At 46.0% G+C, this 20,119-nt stretch overlaps 1 protein-coding gene across 1 annotated transcript; it reads right to left on the bottom strand.

The window, feature by feature from the left end:
• Positions 1 to 260: 260 nt before the first annotated feature.
• nucks1a (nuclear casein kinase and cyclin-dependent kinase substrate 1a) lies at positions 261 to 19,600 on the bottom strand. The gene is made up of 8 exons (XM_069139260.1): positions 19,294 to 19,600; positions 14,832 to 14,881; positions 12,662 to 12,752; positions 9,842 to 9,888; positions 9,534 to 9,686; positions 5,462 to 5,611; positions 4,866 to 5,018; positions 261 to 3,539 (listed from the first exon to the last, which is right to left on the bottom strand). Exons 1-8 carry the CDS (start codon positions 19,308 to 19,310, stop codon positions 3,250 to 3,252), a joined length of 951 nt encoding a protein of 316 aa, XP_068995361.1. The 5' UTR covers positions 19,311 to 19,600; the 3' UTR covers positions 261 to 3,249.
• Between the last annotated feature and the right edge of the window lie 519 nt (positions 19,601 to 20,119).

Genomic DNA, 20,119 nt, shown 5'->3' with positions numbered 1-20,119 from the left:
TGTGTGTGTGTGGGGGGGGAGCGCCCCCCCCCCCCCACACACACACAAAGAGGTATAATAGTTAAGCAAAGCTCTGCAAATTTTGGATGAAACGGTCTTGTTACCGATCAGGGCCAGCAGCGTCATTGTGCTGCTGCTGCACACAGCGCCCCCGAGTGGTAGGCACCTAGTACCGCCGTTCAGTACCACACCGGAACCTCCGGCACATGATCTTCCACCAGTCACCACCCACACAGAGCTCAACGCCACAAAACACGTAGTTAATCTGTATAAAAAGTAGGTTGCCTTTATTAGAAGCTGGGAAACCAAAACATTATCAACATCATCATTGTTAATACTTTTTTTTGTTTTTTTTGTTTTGTTTTTTTGTAAGACCACAATATTGCCATTATCAGCATCATCATCATCATCATCATCATCGCTTCGTACTTTTCCACAACATGCAAAAAGATTCAAGAGTTCAGCGTTCCTTTTCCACGCTACCGACAAAAGCTTTTGTCCACTTGGGGTCTCCTGTGGGAATTACAACTCGGCTTACATTTATGTTGCCAGTACAACTGAAAGGAAGATAGAAAAAGAAAAAAAAAAAAAAAGAAAAAACGTCAGAAACGGTACAACAGAAGAAGTCGTAGAATGGATGAGAGAGGAGAAATTCACAGCCTTGTGCCATGTGCCTCCCGTGGTAAGATGGAGAGGAACCTCATTCAAGCCCTCAAGTGCTGTGAACTACAAGACAGTATCTGGATCCTACTGCCAACAGCTCTCAGAGCTTTAGGTTGGTATAAACAAACTTCTTCTTCTTCTTTTTTTTTTTTTTTTTTTCTTCTTCTTTCCTGTTTTATGTTCTTATTCATATCCAATCGTCTTAAAATGACAGCAAGGATTGGGTGCCAATTCAGAACCTGAACGTAGAAAAACACACTAACCTGCTAACGGGACGGTCGGAAAAACAATCGAATGTGCTTCTGAACCAAACGACTGGGTTCAAGTGTGTCCCGTACGCATCCAGGACTGATTTCTATTGCAGCCTTGGGACGACTCATCATGAAAACAACGTTCCCAAGATCACAATAGCAACTTTTTTTTTTTTTTTTTTTTTTTGCTTTGACATCAAACACTACGTTATCGCAAAAAAAAAAAAAAAAAGGATAATTTCACAAGTGCTGCGACTGATCTCCAAGTTACTAGTTCTGAGATCGTTTATGGCTTCGGATGGTCCGCTGATCATACAAATTGTTGATTTTTTTTTATTTTTAAGCCTGATTTGCCGCTTGTAGCAAAGACCTAAAACGTGAGGACAGGTTACATTCTCGGGGGGGAGGGGGGGGGCTCCAGTGACGGTGGTCGAGAGCCGGTGCTGAAACTCAACTCGATGGAAATTAAGGCATCAACAAGACGAATGGACGCCGGATACGAACCGAGCTGCCCGCTTTGAATCTACTCCGAGCAGCGGTGCTGTAGAAACCCGGACGCATCGACACGTGAACGACTAATGTGGCCAAAAGAAAGCCTCGCAGAAACAAATACAGATGGATCCCAACAGTAACCATTGAGAGTGGGAGTGGGACTGTGTGTGTGTGGGAGGGGCTAGGTGGGGGTAAAGAGGGGGGGGGGGGGGGGGGCAAGGTGAAGACGAAGAGAATGAACGAACGGACGGGGAGTTAAGAGTAAAAGGAGCGATGTCTGGTCCAACCATCAGGCAGAACAGATTGGATAGGGTCAACTTGTTTTCTTTAAAATCAAGATACATTTTATTTCTTTTCTTAAAAAACAAACATTACAAAAAAAATCTGAATAGAGAATTAGAACAATGAACCAACAGGAAAAAAAAACAACAACAAAAAACAACATTCATTTCTTAACTCTCAAAAGGGAAGAAAAAAAAACCAAACAAAACAACAACAACAACAAAAAAAACATCTGTTCTTGCAGTTCTTAATAACAAAAAAAAAAAAAAAAAAAAAGGATTTAGGGGGAGCCTGGCACAAGGGGTTGAATGGTGAGGAGATGCTAGAGCCATGCGGCAAAGTGTGTGTGTGTGTGTGTGTGTGTGTGTGTGTGTGTGTGTGTGTGTGTGTGTGTGTGCGCGCGTTTGAAAGGAGTGGGGACAAGCACGGCGCATCATTAGAAAGCCTGACGTACAAAAACCAAAACCGTTTTCACAAAGGCAGCTAATGTGCCGAGAGAGAGAGAGAGAGAGAGAGAGAGAGAGAGAGAGAGAGAGAGAAAAACAAAACAAAAAAACAAAAACAAACAGGAAGTACCCCGACAAACATCCATGTTTAAACATGTCTATAAAAACACACGCCGTGCGGTCTTCAAAACGTGTCGACGGTGGCGGCGCGGCGCGAGGCAAAACCTCCCGACGCCAGTCTCGCGCCGCCGAGTGATCTACGAAGCAGCAGCTGCGAGCGGGAAGAAGAAGAAGAAAAAAAAAAACCAACAACAACAAACAAACAAACAAACAAACAAAAAAACCGCTTTTTCAAATAACGGCGTTTCAGGGCGATCGAAATCAGCAGCGCGGTCGGTAAAGTAACATTAAAAAGACGCTGCTTTAACGGAAGAACAAAAAAAAAAAAAAAACCAAACGCAAAAACCCGGGGTTTTTTTTTTTTTAACACCACTTTCCAACGCTGTCTTTACAAAACCATAAAAGTACCCGAAAGCGGCGCGCCGACGCAGCGCTTTGGAAATACAAGCGCTTCGACCCCCCCCCCCCCCCCGCACGCTCGGCGACACTCCCGGTGATCGCGCCGCGTTATCGGCGAAAGAGCCCGTCGGGTCGGATCGCCCGAAACGGGTCCCCCCCCCCCCCAAAAAAAAAAAAAACCCACACTAGTGAGGGGTAGGCGCTCGGGACGGACGCTCACCAGCGCCGACGGTTTTCACACCGTTGTCGTAAAAAAGAACGGAGAGAGAGCGAAAGGACGACGGAGGCTGCTGGAAATACACACTTCTTTTCAGGACGCCTCGACTTGAGGGAGGGAGGGAGGGGGAGGTGGGGACACAACAGCAACAACAACAACAACAACAAAAACACACCATGTCCGAACCGTTGAGCCAGGCCACCCGTGGGGAGGGGGGGAGGGGGGGGGGGGGGAGTAAAAACAGAACGATTCTAAACGCAGAGCAACAAAAGAAAACAAAAACCATTGAGAGAGAGAGAGAGAGAGAGAGAGAGAGAGAGAGAGAGCGAGCGAGCGAGCGAGCGAGCGGGGAGGATGGGCTTCGAACGGGTACCATCTTCTAGTCTTCTCCAGAGGGCGCCTCCTCTTCTGAGCCGTCCTCCTCCTCCTCGTCCTCCTCCTCCTCGTCTCCCGCTGCCGCCGCCGCCGCTCCTCCTCCTCCTCCTCCCCCCGCGGCCTCCTTCGTCGTCTTGGGGGCGGGGGAGGTCTCCTTCTTCTCGGCCTCCTCCTCCTCCTCCTCCAGGGGGCTCTCGGGGTCCTCCTCTTCCTCCTCCTCTTTGGGTGAGCTCTTCTCCACGGTCTTGGCGCTGGGGCGCCCCTTGCCCTTCCCTTTCATCGGGCTGGGGGTCACTACGGGGGGGGAGGAGGGAGGGGGGGGGGGGGAAACACACAGGAAACTCTCACTTTAATCCTTCTCCCGGCGACTTCGTCGGCGTCGGCCCAAAAGAGCTCACGCCTCGCTCCCCGAGTTCGTCGCTAAGACAGCGACTGTGAAATTACAAAAAAGATCCGTTTGTGTACGGAGTGTCGTCCCTCGTCACGTCCCTCGTCACGTCCCTCGTGTCGTCTGCGTGCGCGCGCGCGCGTGCTTCTTCTCGCTGTCGCCGAGGGTTGCACGAGAAGTTGTTGTTGTTACGTCCGCGTGTCACACGCGGCAGGCGGTGGCAGGAGGCGATTAGCGTAGCTTAGCGTAAAGACTGGAAGCGGAGGGAGAGAGCTAGCCCCGGCGCCTCCCGACGCGTCCCGAGAGCCTCGTTAAGACACGGAACGTGGAACGTCGGTCACGTTGCTCGCTTTCAAGCCTTTTTTTTAAAAAGGGACTTCTACAAGCGTCACCCGTCGGGACTAACCGGCCCGGCACGTCGCGAAGCCCCCCCCCGTGCCGATTCGTACGTCGTTCAGGGGGAAAAAAAAAACGAAACCGACGCTCGTCCTCGCCGTCGGGATTAATTCAAAGGAAAAAGAGGTCGGCGCTCGGGAGGGAGATCGTCGAGCGTTTTCCAGCCTTTCTGCTGAACGAACCCGTCTCCCGTCTCCACGACGACGCGGGTCATCCCCCCCCCCCTCCCGAATGTTGAATTATTCCTCCGACAGGCCGCCCCGTGACGAGAACTTCAGAAACTCACTTCCGACCCGACCCACGTCACACGAAACTGATTTGGTTGAAGGTGAATTGCAGAAAGTTGCTGATTGGTCCGGTATTCTAGCCCCGCCCCCTCCCCCCCCCCACCAAACACTTCATAAAACATCAAAATCCGACTGCGAAAAATTTGAATTCATTTGTGGAGACGGCGAGGGTGACGAATTGGCGGTGGAGAAATGAAAAAGGTGACGAGGCGTCTTATTTGGACACGAGTCAACTAACTCGCCGTCCTATTTGGACACGAGTCAACTAACTCGCCGTCCTCGCCAGCGGCGGCGTCGTCGTCTCTGCTCGTGACCTGTAATTACCCCGTAAGGGACTTCCAATTGTGAAACGGCAGAAGCAAATCGAAATCCACTCGCAAGCATTTTCTTTTGGTTTTGACCGCAGAAACCGATGCGAGCTTCGTGTCCTCCCGTCTCGGCGCGGTCATTTCGTATCGTCGCGCGCAAAAAAAACAACAACAACAACAACAAAAAAAAAACAAAAAAGGCGCGGCGGAGCTCGGCCGCGCTCTGATTGGACGAGCTCACCTGTGGCCTTTAGTCGGGGTTTCGGGCTTTTCTTCTCCTTCTTGTCCGGCCGTCCCCGTCGGATCACCTTCTTGCCTCTCTTCTTGGAGCGCCCGTAGTCGCTGTCGTCGTCGTCCTCCACCGTGAAGTCCTCGTCGCTGCCGGACTCGTCGGCTGCAGACGGAAACGGGTTCGCGTGAATGATCTCGTACAGAACACAAGAGGCCGGTCGGATCCGAACGCGGAGCGAGCGGTTTAAAGCCATTCTAGCATCGGGGGTAAAAAAAAAAAAAAAAAAAAAAAAAAAAAAGGTCTTTACACACTCGGGCTGTTTTTTTGTTTTGTTTTTTTTCTTCCGTTCGTGTGATTAACTCGCACGTCGGTATGCATCTTTGTTTTGTTTTTTTCCAATTTAATAAGGAGCATCTGCCCACGGAGTCCCTTCCGGGGAGGATCCTCCAGTTCTGAAACCGCAACTCTTAAAACGTCCTTTCAATGGTGACAACGTGCAAATGATTTTAGGCTTTCTTCTTAGCTTAGGGGAGGGAGGGAGCGTGGTGGGTGGGTGGAGGTGGGTGGGTGGAGGTGGGTGGGGGGGTGCTGTGTGTTGTACGTACGGTCCAGGTAGGACTCCTCTTGGTCTTCGTGCTCCTCGTCCTCGCTGCCCCCGTCCCCCAGCAGGATCTCTCTCTGTTTGGACACGGCCTTGGAAGCCGCCTGGCGCACCGTACGCTTTCGACTCACTTCCCTGTCGTCGTCACTGTCATCTACGGGAGGAAACCCGAGACGGTAAACAAGCAAATAAACAAAACAAAACAAAACAAAGAAAGAGTCATCTTTTATGCGGCGCCGCCCGCTCAGACCGTTTACCGGCACACCGTTGACGTGGAGCATCCCCTCCGCGCGAATTCTTTCCAGATCAGCTTCTTGTGTGTGAAAGTAGAGCGCGTCGGAACATTACCAAAGCGTGGCAGCGTTCAACTTAACACCCCCCCCCCCCCCCCCAAAAAAAAAGGGCCAACTTTCCACTGGCCTGCCAGCGTAAAAATGAAAATGAGGCTTTCCCCCATATTTGTGGGGGATTTAACACACACGCGACGATCCTGCAAGACGCGTTTGTTTGCGACACGAGAACGAACTCGTGCGCGCGACATTTCGGGTGAGCGCGGACGACCTTGACGAATGAACCGCGGTGTCAAGAACTGAAACACAGACGAGCTCACCGTTGAGAATAAGCTTGAGGTGGTTAGTGCAGCGACCGATGTGTAAGGGACTCGTGTATTCGTGTAGTGTTGTGGGGGGGGGGGCGGCGGAGAAATAGTAAACCTAGGTTATTTTCTGTAGCTACAATTTACCGATGTTCCCCAAACACCTCACGGGCTGACGGTAGATGCCAGCCAGGCAGATCACGCTCTTGGTAAATTAGCCCGCACACCGCAAACGGTCAAGTCCTCACTCTTCAACGCAACTGCGAACAAACCCACCGTATTCATTTATGTGAAGGCAGAAAATCATCTTCGTTAACGCGCTCCGCACAAGTGCCATTTGTATTTGGTAAATGACTCTAAAAGACTGATCGATTATCCGAAGTGGTTGGAGACTAACTTGTCCGCGCCGCCTATTACAAACTACCTAAAGGGGCTTTCCACTTCATTCCAATTGGCCAAACGACCGGTCTGAAAAAGCCGACGGTCAGCGTTAAGTCTTTCGAAGAAACGCCCCCGCTCACCAGTGGATAAAGCCGGCGCGACGGTCATATTCTTTTTTTGAACTTCAGCTGCTTTGCACAAAGGATCATTTGCATGCCCAAATATAGATTTGAAAAAAAAAAAAAGGAAAGAAAAAAACAACAACAACATTCTGTGAAGAGTTCATCAGGGTTTTCAGGGTTGGGCAACGTTTCCGCCTGCCGGCAGCCCGTTAAACCAGGAGGTGGGGAGACTATTCACAGGCTGCAAAGAAACACAGTGGAGGTTTCCAAAAGCCGTTAAATAAAACACGCATAACCACGGCGCGTGTTGAAAAGGCACGGTGGAGTACCGCAGGCGAGCCATCTTGTGTTATGTAGGACATCCGAAAGGCCCGCACGGCCGCTTCCACCGCAATCACTGAGAGCCAACTCGCGTCGTGCCCGGAGAGGTTAATTATTCACGTAAATGAGGCACGAATACAAAAGGCGGTTTTTTTTTTGTTGTTGTTGTGTGTGATTTCAAATCAGCCACATAAAGGTATTGGCCACAGACTCTGCCTGTCTACATATTCTCAAAACTATCTTGTCCCGCAAACGCGCTCGAGTTAGTTGTCAGCGAGGAGTTGAAATCGCGGCTATCCGCATATTCAAATCAGCAACATGGCGCTCTTTCATGCTACGTCATTGGTTATTAACAACACATTCTCACTTTATTGGTTTAACAAAAAGCTTTTAAAACAGGTCGACCATCTCTGCTTTTACGACAACCATTTTCTTTGCGTCTCCGTCTGGTTCAAGCGTGTCAAGATCGGTAATATCCCGCCCTCTCCTCTCATTGCAAAGGGAGTTCCGCACGGTTCTTTCCTCGGACCAATCGTAGTTATTCTTTTCATATAAACGGTATAACGTATTCCATGCGCGACTGTTATTTTCCGTCCATACGCGGACGACACGCTCCTATGTTCCTGTGCAGATTTGACTTGGGGTGCCGCTCGACATCAACAGCTGTCGTTTAACCTCAACAAAACATCTGTACGACCTAAAACTGTTCCTGAACAGTGGAAAGACAAAACGGATGCGTGTTTGAAACTTGTGCTGTAAAAAAAATAAATAAAAAATAATAATAGAGTGCAATACTATTAATACCCAAGAATTTGGTTTGATGTAGAAGTTTACTTCAATCCAAAATGACATTAAAACAGAGTGAAATCGGGCTTTCTTTTTATTTAGAAACAAATCTTGTTTCCCTTGATTTATGAGGGCGAGAATCGTTGAAGCAGTTTAGATGCAGTTTAATCACTTTGCATTAAGATTAAAACCCGGAGATGGCTATGGGACACCATTTCCATCAGAGAGGAGTCAGGAGGATTTATTCCTTTTCGTCCAACAAAGCTAGACTTCACGAGCCCCGTCTTCTTGGAAGGTGGGTAGCCATTGTACCTGTTCAGAGGTTCATCCTGCGGGTGCCACGAATTGATAGCTAGGAAGTTTTGCCTTCTGTTACTAGGTCCAACATATTAGGGGAATGCTTCAACAAAAGCTGAAAGTTGACCTCATTAATACCAATTTCTATTTCAACCACACCTCCTCTCTACGGTAAAAGTCGTATATTTCTAACCAAGTGTTTGTCACCGAGTCGTTTCTTTATTTTTGCTTGCTTATGAGAATTTGAATACCACGCTCACATCTGCGCGGGAAAGGTGAAGCTGCAGTCGACAGCTCGGCTCCAGCTCATAGTTTAAAATAAATAAATAAATAACAGAATTAAAAAAAAAAAAAAAAAAAAAAAGCCCACCTACCAGCTCATTTAGTTGACACTCTATGTACACTGTAAGTGTAAAACAGATTTTATCAGGCGTTATGCTTTGGGCTACTTTTTTTTTTTTTTTTTTTTTGTGTCCAGGACCAGTTGCCAGGCAACCAGTAATGACTCCAGGCCTGGTGTCAATCTTCAAATGAAGTAAGAGTATGTTTCAATACGTTTCTGTCCCTTTAATATGTAAATATTTCATTTGTTTAATGGAAATGCTTTCAGCACAGTTCTCCAAAGAGACAACCCGTTTTCTTTTGTACGGAGAGACGCTGGTCAAAGTGTAACGTCAGGCTGAATAACGATTCAATAAAGGCCATTAAAAGAGAGTTAAAACAACCAGAGTCACGGTCACAAAATAAACAGTGTCTCAAATAATGTTCAGTTCAGTCTTGAGAGGTGGGAGACGGCTGTTTTCATCGCGCTCCCGCAACACTGGTAGACTTGTGATGCCGGTAGCAGCTAATGAAGCCTTTAGCTTGCAGAGATGAGCTCACTTCTTTCGAACAGCCCCAGGTTTATTTAAATTTTTTTTTTTTTTTTTACTTTCAGACTCTTCACATAAGCAAGTCTCTCCCGTCACGCTCCGAAGCGAACGTTAGCTTTGCCAGCGAGCAAAAATATCACCGGGAGTCATCAGTGAGATATTACCGTCTGATATGACTGCGTGTATTCATGCCATGAATGAAAACACACCTGCAGTTTCCCATTATTAAACAGTGGTCATCTGTTAGTTGCTGTTGGGCGGAAACATTGCTTTTCGTTTGTTGTTTAGTTGTTTATGATTGAATGCTATTGAACAGAAGCAGCCAGGGTCACTCCTTGATAACAAGATTGACTTTATCGGATTCTATTCATGTGTAATTGCACTTGTTATGAATAACTACAACTATCTTCAACGGGCCAGGTTTAATTCATCCAATTTGAGCACAATTTCAATTCCAATTGAAAAATAACTCGACCCCGTGTAAGACCTTTAAATCATGTGTTGGCGTCGGATTGAATGGAGTCCCATAAACACATGACGACAATTGCGTTCCACCTACCACGGGACAAAGTAGATAGATCAAAAGCAGCATATACAGTATATTCCATAAGTTGTGGTAAACACCCTTTAAAAAAAAAAAAAAAAAAAAAAAAGCAGATTTGATGTCTCCATAAAAAAACCCAGAAGGGACTCTGGAATTACCTGCTGCCCGTTTTCTCTTCAGCCCCCGCTTGCTGGGCTTCTCCACCTTGGCTTTCTTTCCCTTTTTCCCTTTTTTTTCTTCATAGTCGCTTCCTCCATCTTCATCCTCCTCCTCTCCAAATTCGTTTCCTTCCTCGTCGCTGCCGAAGTCATCTGCAGCAGCGACACAGAGGGAAGTCAGTGAGTCGGCTCTCCAGCGTCCGGTGCGCTCTAATCAAACTCCTGCTGTTTCCACGGAGCGTCTGAGCCAACAACCCCTCATCTAAAAATGTTTAAAAAAAAAAAAAAAAAATCGGACAACAACTTACCTGCAGAGTCGTTTTTGGATTTGGAGACCTTTTCGTCAGAGTCCTCACTGGGGGGAAGAAAAGAAAAAAACAACAACAACAACAACAACAAAAAACAGCCTTTAGTATCAAGACGAAGGGCAGCCTGGAGATCATCATCAGGACAGATTTCATCTGCATTGCATTGACAACTTATTACTCTGGCAAGTAACGGGGATATGTACTGAGGACTGTTTGGTGTGGCGTCTTCTTTTTTTGTGTGTTTAATTTAAGAGAGCGCAGTTTTTTAGGTGCGTTAACAACAACCTTTTTGATAAAGTGGATCAGGACAGCTCCTCTACTGATATATTCAATTCTCCTGTTTTCTACAACTCCGAAAATGGAGCTCTACTCTACATCACCTGAACTCCTCTGCAACATCTCTCCAACGACTCGTTTCATGTGATTACTAATGAGTGTAACTCGGAAGTCCCTGCAATTTCTTTTCCCGCTAGTCTTTTTAAATGTACCGTTAAGACCCGATTCATGATTTCATGTTCTCCTTCTTTCTATTCCTATTGCTTCCTCTCATTTCTCCCGCCCTTCTTTCAAAACTACGGTACTTTTGCCTCGCCGGTGGCCAAATTGTCCGCCTGTTGTCCCGACAGACTCTTGTCAATCGAGGTTCACTGAGGTTGCGAAGGTGTGATCACACGAGAGCCGCTGCTTAGTGCACTCGCTGCTTAGTTCTAGAGGCGCAGTGGACATTTCCTTTTTTTTCTTTTCTTGGCCTCGCCCTGTGCTACGTTTCTCGCTCACAGCTGCCTGTACAACACTTGGTCATTAAATGTGTGCAGCAGGACTTCTACCGAGCAAGCAGCAGCTGATATCTGTGCAAGTGAAATTGTAGAATTTGCTCGCGCGTATGTTTTGTCGAGCTCACGACATGTGACATAAATCTGACACCCAGGGACGGGTCTTAAAAGTTGTGTTGAAAAGCTCCGGGACGGGTCGGTTTTACGTTCGCCGTTTCAACCTCATTCGGTCACTGGGAAGCACTTTCGGTTTGCCTGCCGTTAATTATACAAAAAAGGACCAATTTTGGCAAACCTCTTGTTTTTGCTTCCATTTTTGACGAGCCTAAAGTAAACAATCACATTTTTCCTCTAAACTCTATGAGGTCAATTCTTGCGTGAGTCGGCGCGCGTGTTTGTCTGAGATTTCTTCATCTGTAACGTGGCGGCACGCTGATGATTATCGCACAGCAGTCGGGATGCCTCGACTGAATGCAATCAACAAGCCGACTGCAGGAATGTCCGTCATACTTGTCACGTCAAGTCGTCGGTAACCGAAGTGCTTCTGTGTTCCTATTGGTCGACATCAAAACACGTACAAGGCGAGCGATGGTGAAACTAATTCGAAGTGTGCTCTTTTTTTCTTTTCTTTTGGCACGCTGGGAGACGTCCACGACGGGTCATCAGTTGTCACCCTCTATGATGCGCTGCACAGGATGCGGCAACTATTGATTGCGCCCCGAGCTTTCTGCTGCGTGAAGCAGAGTGTGTCAGTTCCCAACAAGATCAAATAATATTGCACAGCCATTAAGGAGAAGTGTGAATAGTCACAAATGACGGCCGATTGAATTTTGCAGAGTTGATTAAATAAATCAATCATCAAAGGAAAGCACTGGCACTAATAAGCAGTAGTGCTATTGGTTTATAGTATAATCAATACTCTGATGAGACACCCCGAACAACAACAACAAAAATGAATATTCCAATATGACTGGGTTTACCTCTGTCATTATGGCTTCTGGTATTCACACTACACCCTGATTAAGATTTAAGAGAAATGATATTAGTGATACGAGTTAGACCCATCGTGAGTCCAGTGCAGCTCAACCCCCCCCCGAGCTTCTTGTTCTTTAGGCTCCTCCAGCTCACCTTGCAGTCCTGCCCTGTCTGACACCCAGCTGTGTTTTCCCCACACCATGTATATGATCAACTACCCATTTCCTCGTCTCTCTACCTCATAAAAGGCTGCCGTCCTCCCAAGGTTTTAACCCGTCAGCCTGGTTGCACCTGCCCTGCTATATAACGTGGCGCTGACTGTGCATTTCTGCCTCGGCTGGGTTCCACTTCCACCGATAACAGAGAAGCTGCTGTTGGATCCTCGGACCTGACAATGCTCCTTTATTGCATCCAAGTATTATGGTTTAAAAAAAACAAAAAAAAACTGTTGGGAAGACTAAATGTGATGTGCATTCAAAAAGATAGGATAACATCAAATTCTATGTCCTGGAATTGATTAAACTCCTAAAAACTCATCAAAATGACATACATACAAGGTGTTTTCCAAGTAAATAAATTGTCTAATGCTTTGAAGTGGCTCAGATGTGACTCACCTTTGCCTGCATTCAGTACAAGCAGATATATGAATGTACAACCAGTCCCTGCCGCCTCCACCCAACCCTCCGCCGCTCGCTTGCAGCTCTATATTGAAAGCCTCATCCTCAAGCCGATGTGATATGTTGCTGAGGTGTATATATATATAATATAATATAAATCCAAAATAAATTGAAATCCTGACTGTCAGACTGTTACTGCTGTTCCACAGTGGAAGTGCTCTGCAATAGCGTCGCCTGCTTAGTTCATGAATATGTCATGTAGCTTATTATAAAAAAAAATAAATAAATAAATTTAAAAAAAAATCACATGAATATTATCAAGGTTACAATCTTAATATTCATCGGAGAGGATTTTTTTTTTTTTTTTTTTTTTTAAACAATGTATCAAAAGAAATTGAATCGGTGCTTCAAGCCGTCGGACAACCAGTCCTAACCAACATCCACCGGGAGCTCACCTGTCCTCCTGTGAGTTCTTTGAGCGCTTGTGCTTGGGCTCACGGGGGGCTGCTGTGCGTACCTTCTTAGGCTTGTCATCACCATACTCATCTACAGAGCGAGAGAGAGAGAACAAGATTTGAGTCTTTCACTCACACCACATGCAGGGAGGGAGGACAGAAGCACACCCGTCTTAAAAACATCCAGCAATGGCCTATTTTTTTTTATGACTAAACTGAAACTAAATAAGAAGTAATGTGCATGTAATAAGATGCGAGGTTCAGGAACAACTATTCAAGTCATGGTGTTGGATATATTGATATTTTGACTCGATGATGCAGCAACAAAAAAAAAGAAGTAAAATTTGATGCCAATTCATCAAGTAGATGTTGAGATATTTCGCTCGGTGGGTGACCTCCCTCACAGACCGTATATGAAAGTGGAAGAAGCTTCCGGCTCTGAAAAAGATGAGGACGATGCGGAAGTGCCTTAAGCTGTAATACCACCGGGTGGTAGCAAGACGGCGCCGGGCAAATTCCGATACTCGCGGCTTCATAAAGGCCGTTCACAAACCAATGGGTGACGTCGCTGCTGGTTGCCGCTTGGCGGTGCTTCAAGAAAGTAAGGGCATCACCAGCGGCATCATCTTTGGTGGTGAATGTTAAGAGTCATCCTCTTGGAACCTTGAATATTTATCCAAATCCAGTCCGTCCTCATGGTCTCGAAGGAAAAGTCAGGTAACGACGAAAAATCGTTTTGAGTCATTGTCTGACGACCAGGAATATCTGGACAAATGGTAACCAATCCATGAATTAGCCGAGTGAAAGCCATATCAACTACGTCCCCGGAGACATCGGTTGTGCTGATGGCAGACCGGATTTGCCCAACATAATGTATTAATCCATTACTTGTGCTTAATAGCGTCAGATATAATGTGCTAATGAACAAAAACTGGAATGAAGGTCTCGCCGGCGGCCTCCAGATGCTGATTGATGGCTTCCTAACTGGGATCAATTATGAACTGAACTTATTAGCCAAATGACAGATAATGCCACGACGTTACGTTACATTTCATTGAGCCGACGCTTTTATCCAAAAGCGACTTACAACGAGTGCATTTCAACCGTGAGGGTACAAAACCCAGAACAACAAGAATCAAGAAAATACATACCTCGAAACACAATATATGTTCTGAAATGTTCCCAGATATTAACGTGTCGTTTGTGGATTTTTTTTACACGTTTTATAGGTGCGGAACTTATATTGTGCCGATACTGCTGAAACACCACATCGTCAATGAATCACACGGTGTCGCTGTTTGCTTTATTTTGTTATTATACCACTGTGAACAATGTTGCACATCATCGAGCAGCACTGGCATCGTTGGATTTTTAGGTGATTTTTTTTTTTTTTGCTAAGTTGATGATTTGAGGCTGCATCACAACACATCAGGCCCCGTCCCGCGGCGGTGCGGGCGCGTCACCGCAAAAGGTCCACGTGGCTGCCGTCAAGTTGTAACCCTCATCGTGGTGGATTTTAAACTGGGCCACAAGTCCAAAATGAAGCGAGAGCAACGTGTAACATGCCACGCTGTGTTTTGGCCAGTCGTGAGAACAGCGTCTGCCCGTGGACATCTGGCCGGATTGCTGGCTTTACACGATTGGTCGGGGTTGTCACGGTCATTAAGTTTTAGTTGACAATTAATTGTCATACAAATAGTTGTGACTGGAGATGGTTTCTTTCTTCTGTTAATGTTATGCCACTACAACAGTATGAGCCCGATAACAGTTTTATAATACACGTACGCCCGAATGAGGAATAGCAGCTGTTTCGTGGCAGGAAGGTGTGTCTCCGCAACCAAATCCATAATGTTAAATGTGAACAGATGCTGTCGGTCAAATGTTAGAAGGTAAACGGCCGTAGAAAGACGCCAGGTCCAGTATTGCCTGACTTGGTGTGAACGCGCCCTTTACTTGGTTCTGTCATGCATTTATTCTGCTGTGTCAGCCTAAATATTGTATCCACTTACCATTTCTCAGTTGATTTCCAAGAAATGCTTTATATGCTGTATATTGATATCATGATGTTTAATATCAATCAAATAGGGGTTTTTTTTTAAGGTTTTTTTTAATCAATGCTGCCCTCCAAAATGATCCACAGACACTGAAACACATCCAGAGCCTCTCTTACCTGCGTCGTCAGACTCGTTGAATTGCGAGTAGTTCACCACTTTCCTGTTCCTGTGAAGAAAAAGACACGCCGCGTTAAGATTATAGGGTTCCTCCAGCGCTTTCTTTCACCTGAAAATAGGCTACGTAAACTCGCGGGATGTGGAGTAGGCAACACAACTATCATACGTCATGTCCAGCAAAGTTGACGGGGAGCGACGGGTCAGCTGTGTATGAATGTCTGGACATTTGATTTGGTTGGTGAAGTCACGAGCCGCCTCCCGCTAAGGGGGCGCACCGAACCGGACACTCGTCTACCTTCTACAATTTCCAGGGCTAATTTAGCAAAGTGAATGGGGGAAGCCTCAGGTGACAGCAGCTGACTATAGTTCAGGTAACGCACGCGTTCAAAAAGCTGCGCAGCAGGGCTAACAAGAAGCTCAGCACCGGCACACGTTAAAACCACTGAGAAAAAAATAAAAAAAATAAATCAACCCCCGCACGACTCTTTAAGGCGAGGTCGTTTTTTTTTTCTTCTTCTTAACATAGCTCGCCTTTTTAGCAGATAAAAAAAAAAGGAAAAAAGTTTAAAAGATAAACGTACCAAAAATGTAAACGTCCAACATCAAAAAGTGAAAAAATGACTATGAATAATGAAATTTAAGCTGCATTTTTTTTTTAAACCCAAAAAAGGAGATTTTCTAAATGAGTGAAGTGCCACAAAAAAAAAAAAAAAAATCCCCAGCAGCTGGCATCCCATATTATCTACAAGAGCTGCCTAGAAAACAAACATGGTGTCTGTGGGTCTTAACCAGGTTAAATACAATGCTGTGTGTATGTGTGCGCGCGTCTGTCTGTCTGTGTGTGTGTGTGTGTGTGTGGTGAGAGGGGAGAAATGGCGGCATAAACTTTTACAAGCGCTTCGATTGCAGCAGCGGGAGCGGACGTACGCCGACACCGACCCCATTAGAAGCCTCGAACTGCAACCTCTGATGAGCTTTCCACACATTACCATTCGCATCTTGGGTGCATTAGAGACGGCGAGATCTATTTTCCCAACCCGTTGGATTATATTGTATCGAGGCTCCAAACTGCGGAGGGAGCGATGTGTGAAACTGCCAATAACTAGTCATAACGTGGGAGATTGATTCGCTAGTTGGAATATCCAACCAGCGAGGGTCCAGTCTTTCTATTACTGGCTTAAAATATTGGCCAAGATCAGCAGAGACTTACCAGACTCGATTATTGCGTTTCATTAAGTTCGCCCCCGTCGAGCCCAGATTCTCGGGATGAAAACAAGCCCGTGGCTAACTTCTTGCGGCAACCGGGGGGGGCGGCGCCACCCATTTGGTTCGTGAACGGCCTTTATGAAGCCTCGGGTTCGGAATTTGGCTTCTGAACACCTCATCAACCAATTTTCAACCTCCCCTGAATGCAGCATTATTTGACTGGTAGGGAATCGCAGGCGCATTTCCAGATTTTGGGGGAAATGAACGAAAAAGGCGGACGGCGAGGCGGTCGGGACTCCGGCGTGTTTTGAGTGCCGGCAGATGAGCTGTTCGTGGGCGAGTGAGACTGTAAACCAACTTGTGTCTGTAGCTACGAGGTAAGGACAGAAAGGGTCGTGAGCAGCTCTGTTGAAGGGTGCCGACTTGCCCGTTTAGGCATTCTTAATGCTTTTAGGCGCCACTATTGGACTGCAGTGTGCGGGCTAACTGGCAAAAGGTGAGCTGGTGGAGTGAGTAGGTGAGGGAACACATGAAATGTATTACTGGTGCCTCAAAAGAAAAAAAAAAAAAAAATGCACGGCTGCTCCTACATAAAAGTGTTCGTCTTGAGTCGTCCATGCTGCAGCAACCGAGTGGTGACGAGATGCTTCTCCGTGCACGTCCGCATGACGAGCGTCGACTGGTAGCCTGTGAGGCCTTTGGGGAGCGTCAGTAAATTGTAGGATCTACCGATATTCTGCGTATGGGGGACATTGTATTAAATTGAAATAAACTGGGTTATAATCTCTCCCCCCCCCCCCCCCTCCCTCTGCACTGCATGACTACACGAACCCCAGTGGTCGGTACAGTCAATCTGTATGTAAAAGCGGATGTAGTTTGTGGCTCAGAAAATGAGGCCAGTGCTAAAGTGCGTGAAACTGCAATACCCCCGACCGCCGCTAGAGGGTGGCTCCAAAAAAGGCCTCCGGCTCCGCAGACTCCCATTCAACTTCTCTCGTTATTATTCTCAGTCAATACAATTTTTTTCACACGTTTTCTGTACGTCATTCGCTAAATTCCTTCTTTCAGATTGGCGCTGTGGCCGTCCTTACGAAAAATAATCCCGTCATTAGCTATAAAATAAACTTCAAAAAGACGGTGTTTTGGGGGACGTGTCTGTTTGACCAACAGGCCTTGTGGTGCAGTCAGGTCACGCCTATCAGTTCCAACCAGATTGAGCCAGACACACCCCCCCTTTTTTTTTTTTTTACTGAATTAATCCCAATTCCAAGTACAAAACAGAAATTTTTTTTTTTTAAAAAATGCAAATAATTAATCAAATTATAACGCCAAACATTTCCCGTTTCAGATTTTTGTAACTACGACAAAAGGCATGAACCAATCACATTGTGTACAAGTCAAATGGACAACACGTCACAACTCCTAAAGACAAAGTTGACTGTTTGTGTCCCCAGTCAGCCGGTGTTTTATGACAAAGGGCACAAACATTACAAAGACAACGATCTGGAGGAAAACACACAGACCAGAAGGCCATCAGGCTCGTGAGTAGCTCATGTAGTTTGGATGTAGTAAAGTTGGTAATAAGTGAGCAACAGTGTCCCCGCTGGTTTAGTAAATGCACCAAGTGCCTGCTAAATTATTATCGCTGAATGGTGTTTAATCAATCTTTTTTTTATGGCGAATAAGCCGACACAAATCTATTCAAGGCTTTTTTTAAATTTTTTTTAGCAACTGTCGCAAAATTCCAGCCACGAATTAGTTTTGATGCAAAATATTTGTCGGTAAATTATTCCCATTTTCATGTTGCCTGTCCGTCACACGTCCAGGGTTGTAAAAGCCTGAAGAATTCAATTTGTTTAAAAAAAAAAAAAAAAAAAAAAAATCTACAGGAGATGGTTGTTCTTTTATGAGTAGAAGATCCAAAATGACATGGCATCATCAGTGATATAAGAGTGATGTTTTGTTGTTGTTGTTTTTTTTCCTGCTAATTTTCCACACCGTGTCTAAAGATTTCAGCCAAGTCTAGACAATGTGCGCCGCATTTTCAAGTGAAGAATGAAGCAACAGCTCAGTAACACGCTTCCATTTAGGATGCCACGAGAAACCGCGAGATTTCGTGAATCGAGCGTGCATCGGATTTTTGTCGGCATAATAGGACTTCTAATCAAACTAAAGGGCATTTTAATTTGGATTAAAAAGAGCCCGGAGACACCCCGTGCGTCCTAATCACAGCGGTGATCTTGCACTGGGGGGGAGGAGGAGGAGGAAGGGGGGGGGGAGAGGGGTGACGACTTTTGGAGCTCTCCGCCTTCCTCTGACATCAGCCACCAGCGGTAATTTACAGCCAGCGCTGAAAATGTAGACCCGCTTCTTCCCTGCTCCTCCTCCTCCCTCCCTCCTTTTCCTCCCCCCCCCCCCCTCTCTCCATACCGACAACCACATTTTTCACACTTAACGCACGATTGTCTATTGTTCTCAAAGTGCGAAAAAAAAAACAAAAAAAACGCTTGAATGCGATATAATGGCGACATGAACACCGACAGGCCATGCCTAGTCTGCGCGGTAACAAGATCAAATCCCGAGACCGACAACCACCTCCTCCGGTCGGGTTTTTTTTTTTTTTTTTTTTTTTTTTTTTTGAGGGAGGAGGAGGAGGAGGAGGAGTGGGGGAATCAGCGTTTTGGAGCCTCCCCTGGATGAATGGGTAGCCATATTCTCATTCTCAGTCAAGAGAGGGAAAAAAAAAAAAAAAAATGTTATCAGGCCTGTTTTAAGTGAGCCGTAAAACGTAGCTACTTAAAAAAAAAAAAAAAAAAAAAAAAAAATCACCGACTAATTTCCCGCTTGGCCTACGGAGCAGCCAACAATGCCCATCACGGATCCGTTTAAAAAAAAAAAAAAAAAAAAAAAAAAAAAAGAAAAAGAAGCATGATAAGACACGACGCGGCGGTGGGGCTTTTTTTTTTTTTTTTTTTTTTTTTGCACGTCTCTTCTTCACAAGACATGGCGAACAAGTCCACGCCGCTGGGATCCATGTTAGAAAAGAGAGGGTGCACACAAGAGGAAGGCAAACACACACACACACGCACGCGTTTCCCATTATTTTTTCATGAAATAAAACACATTCCCAGCACATAAAATACAACATGGTGGAGACGTGCAATGTTCAATCTTGCGCCGCTTTGGACACAAGCGCGGTTTGTCGTTATTAACTTGGGGGGGGGGGGGAGCGGACGACAGATTTAGCACACCTACCTCACTGGTCTTGACATTTTGCAGGAATACTGTAGAGGTTAAGGATGTAAGAAAGGGGGGAGAAGAGAAAAAAAAAAAAAAAAGCACAGGGAGAAAGAAATATATATTCCCGCTCTGCAAAACACCGAGGGGAGGGAGGTTGACGCGCAACTCCGCCGTCCGAGCTTAGAGCGTGAAAACAAAAGTACGGGCGGCGACTTGTCCTCCAAACGCAAATATTCTTATTTTTTTACCTTCAGCTACTCAAAATGGTGAATAAAACAAACTGAAACTGCAGCCTGTGTGCAACCAAACCCCGCGGCCTTGAGGGGTGGGTCCCCGCCGACAAGCACCGCCCCTACGGAGCCCTGAGAGGAGCTGCGCGGCGCCACGCAGCTGCCATTGGCTGATTTGAACGAAGAATATCCTTTTCATTGGACAGTCGAGCTGCTCGTCGGAGCACTTTTTTTTTTATCATCGTTCCCCGCCTCCGTTACCAAGCTCGGTTGAAATGGCACTGTTAAGAAAACAAAAAGAGGCCCTCAGGTTGGATGCAAACATTCAATTCAGTGTTGGTCCCAAAAGACCATAAAGCAACATTGCAATTATAGGTTACAACGTGCATAAACATCATGTATATATAATGACAGAGGGTATTTCAGTAATCATAATGACTGTGCTATTCCTGAGACGAACCTCCCCTCACCTGGCAGACTGACTGCTGCAGCATGAGATGCAGGTGGTAGTTGTATCTACATTAAAGTCTATAACACTTAAGTTAAAGGTTATGCATTTCCTATTTTAGCTGGCTATGCATTTCATACTTTTAGGCCTATATTTAAATTGT

Source organism: Embiotoca jacksoni, unplaced genomic scaffold, assembly GCF_022577435.1.
Source record: "Embiotoca jacksoni isolate LCO1_2020_lvr unplaced genomic scaffold, fEmbJac1.0.p SCAF_1, whole genome shotgun sequence".
Taxonomy (NCBI): Eukaryota; Metazoa; Chordata; class Actinopteri; family Embiotocidae; genus Embiotoca; species Embiotoca jacksoni.
Note: the sequence above shows the minus strand (reverse complement) of the source record. Positions and strands in the feature narration are given on the sequence as shown.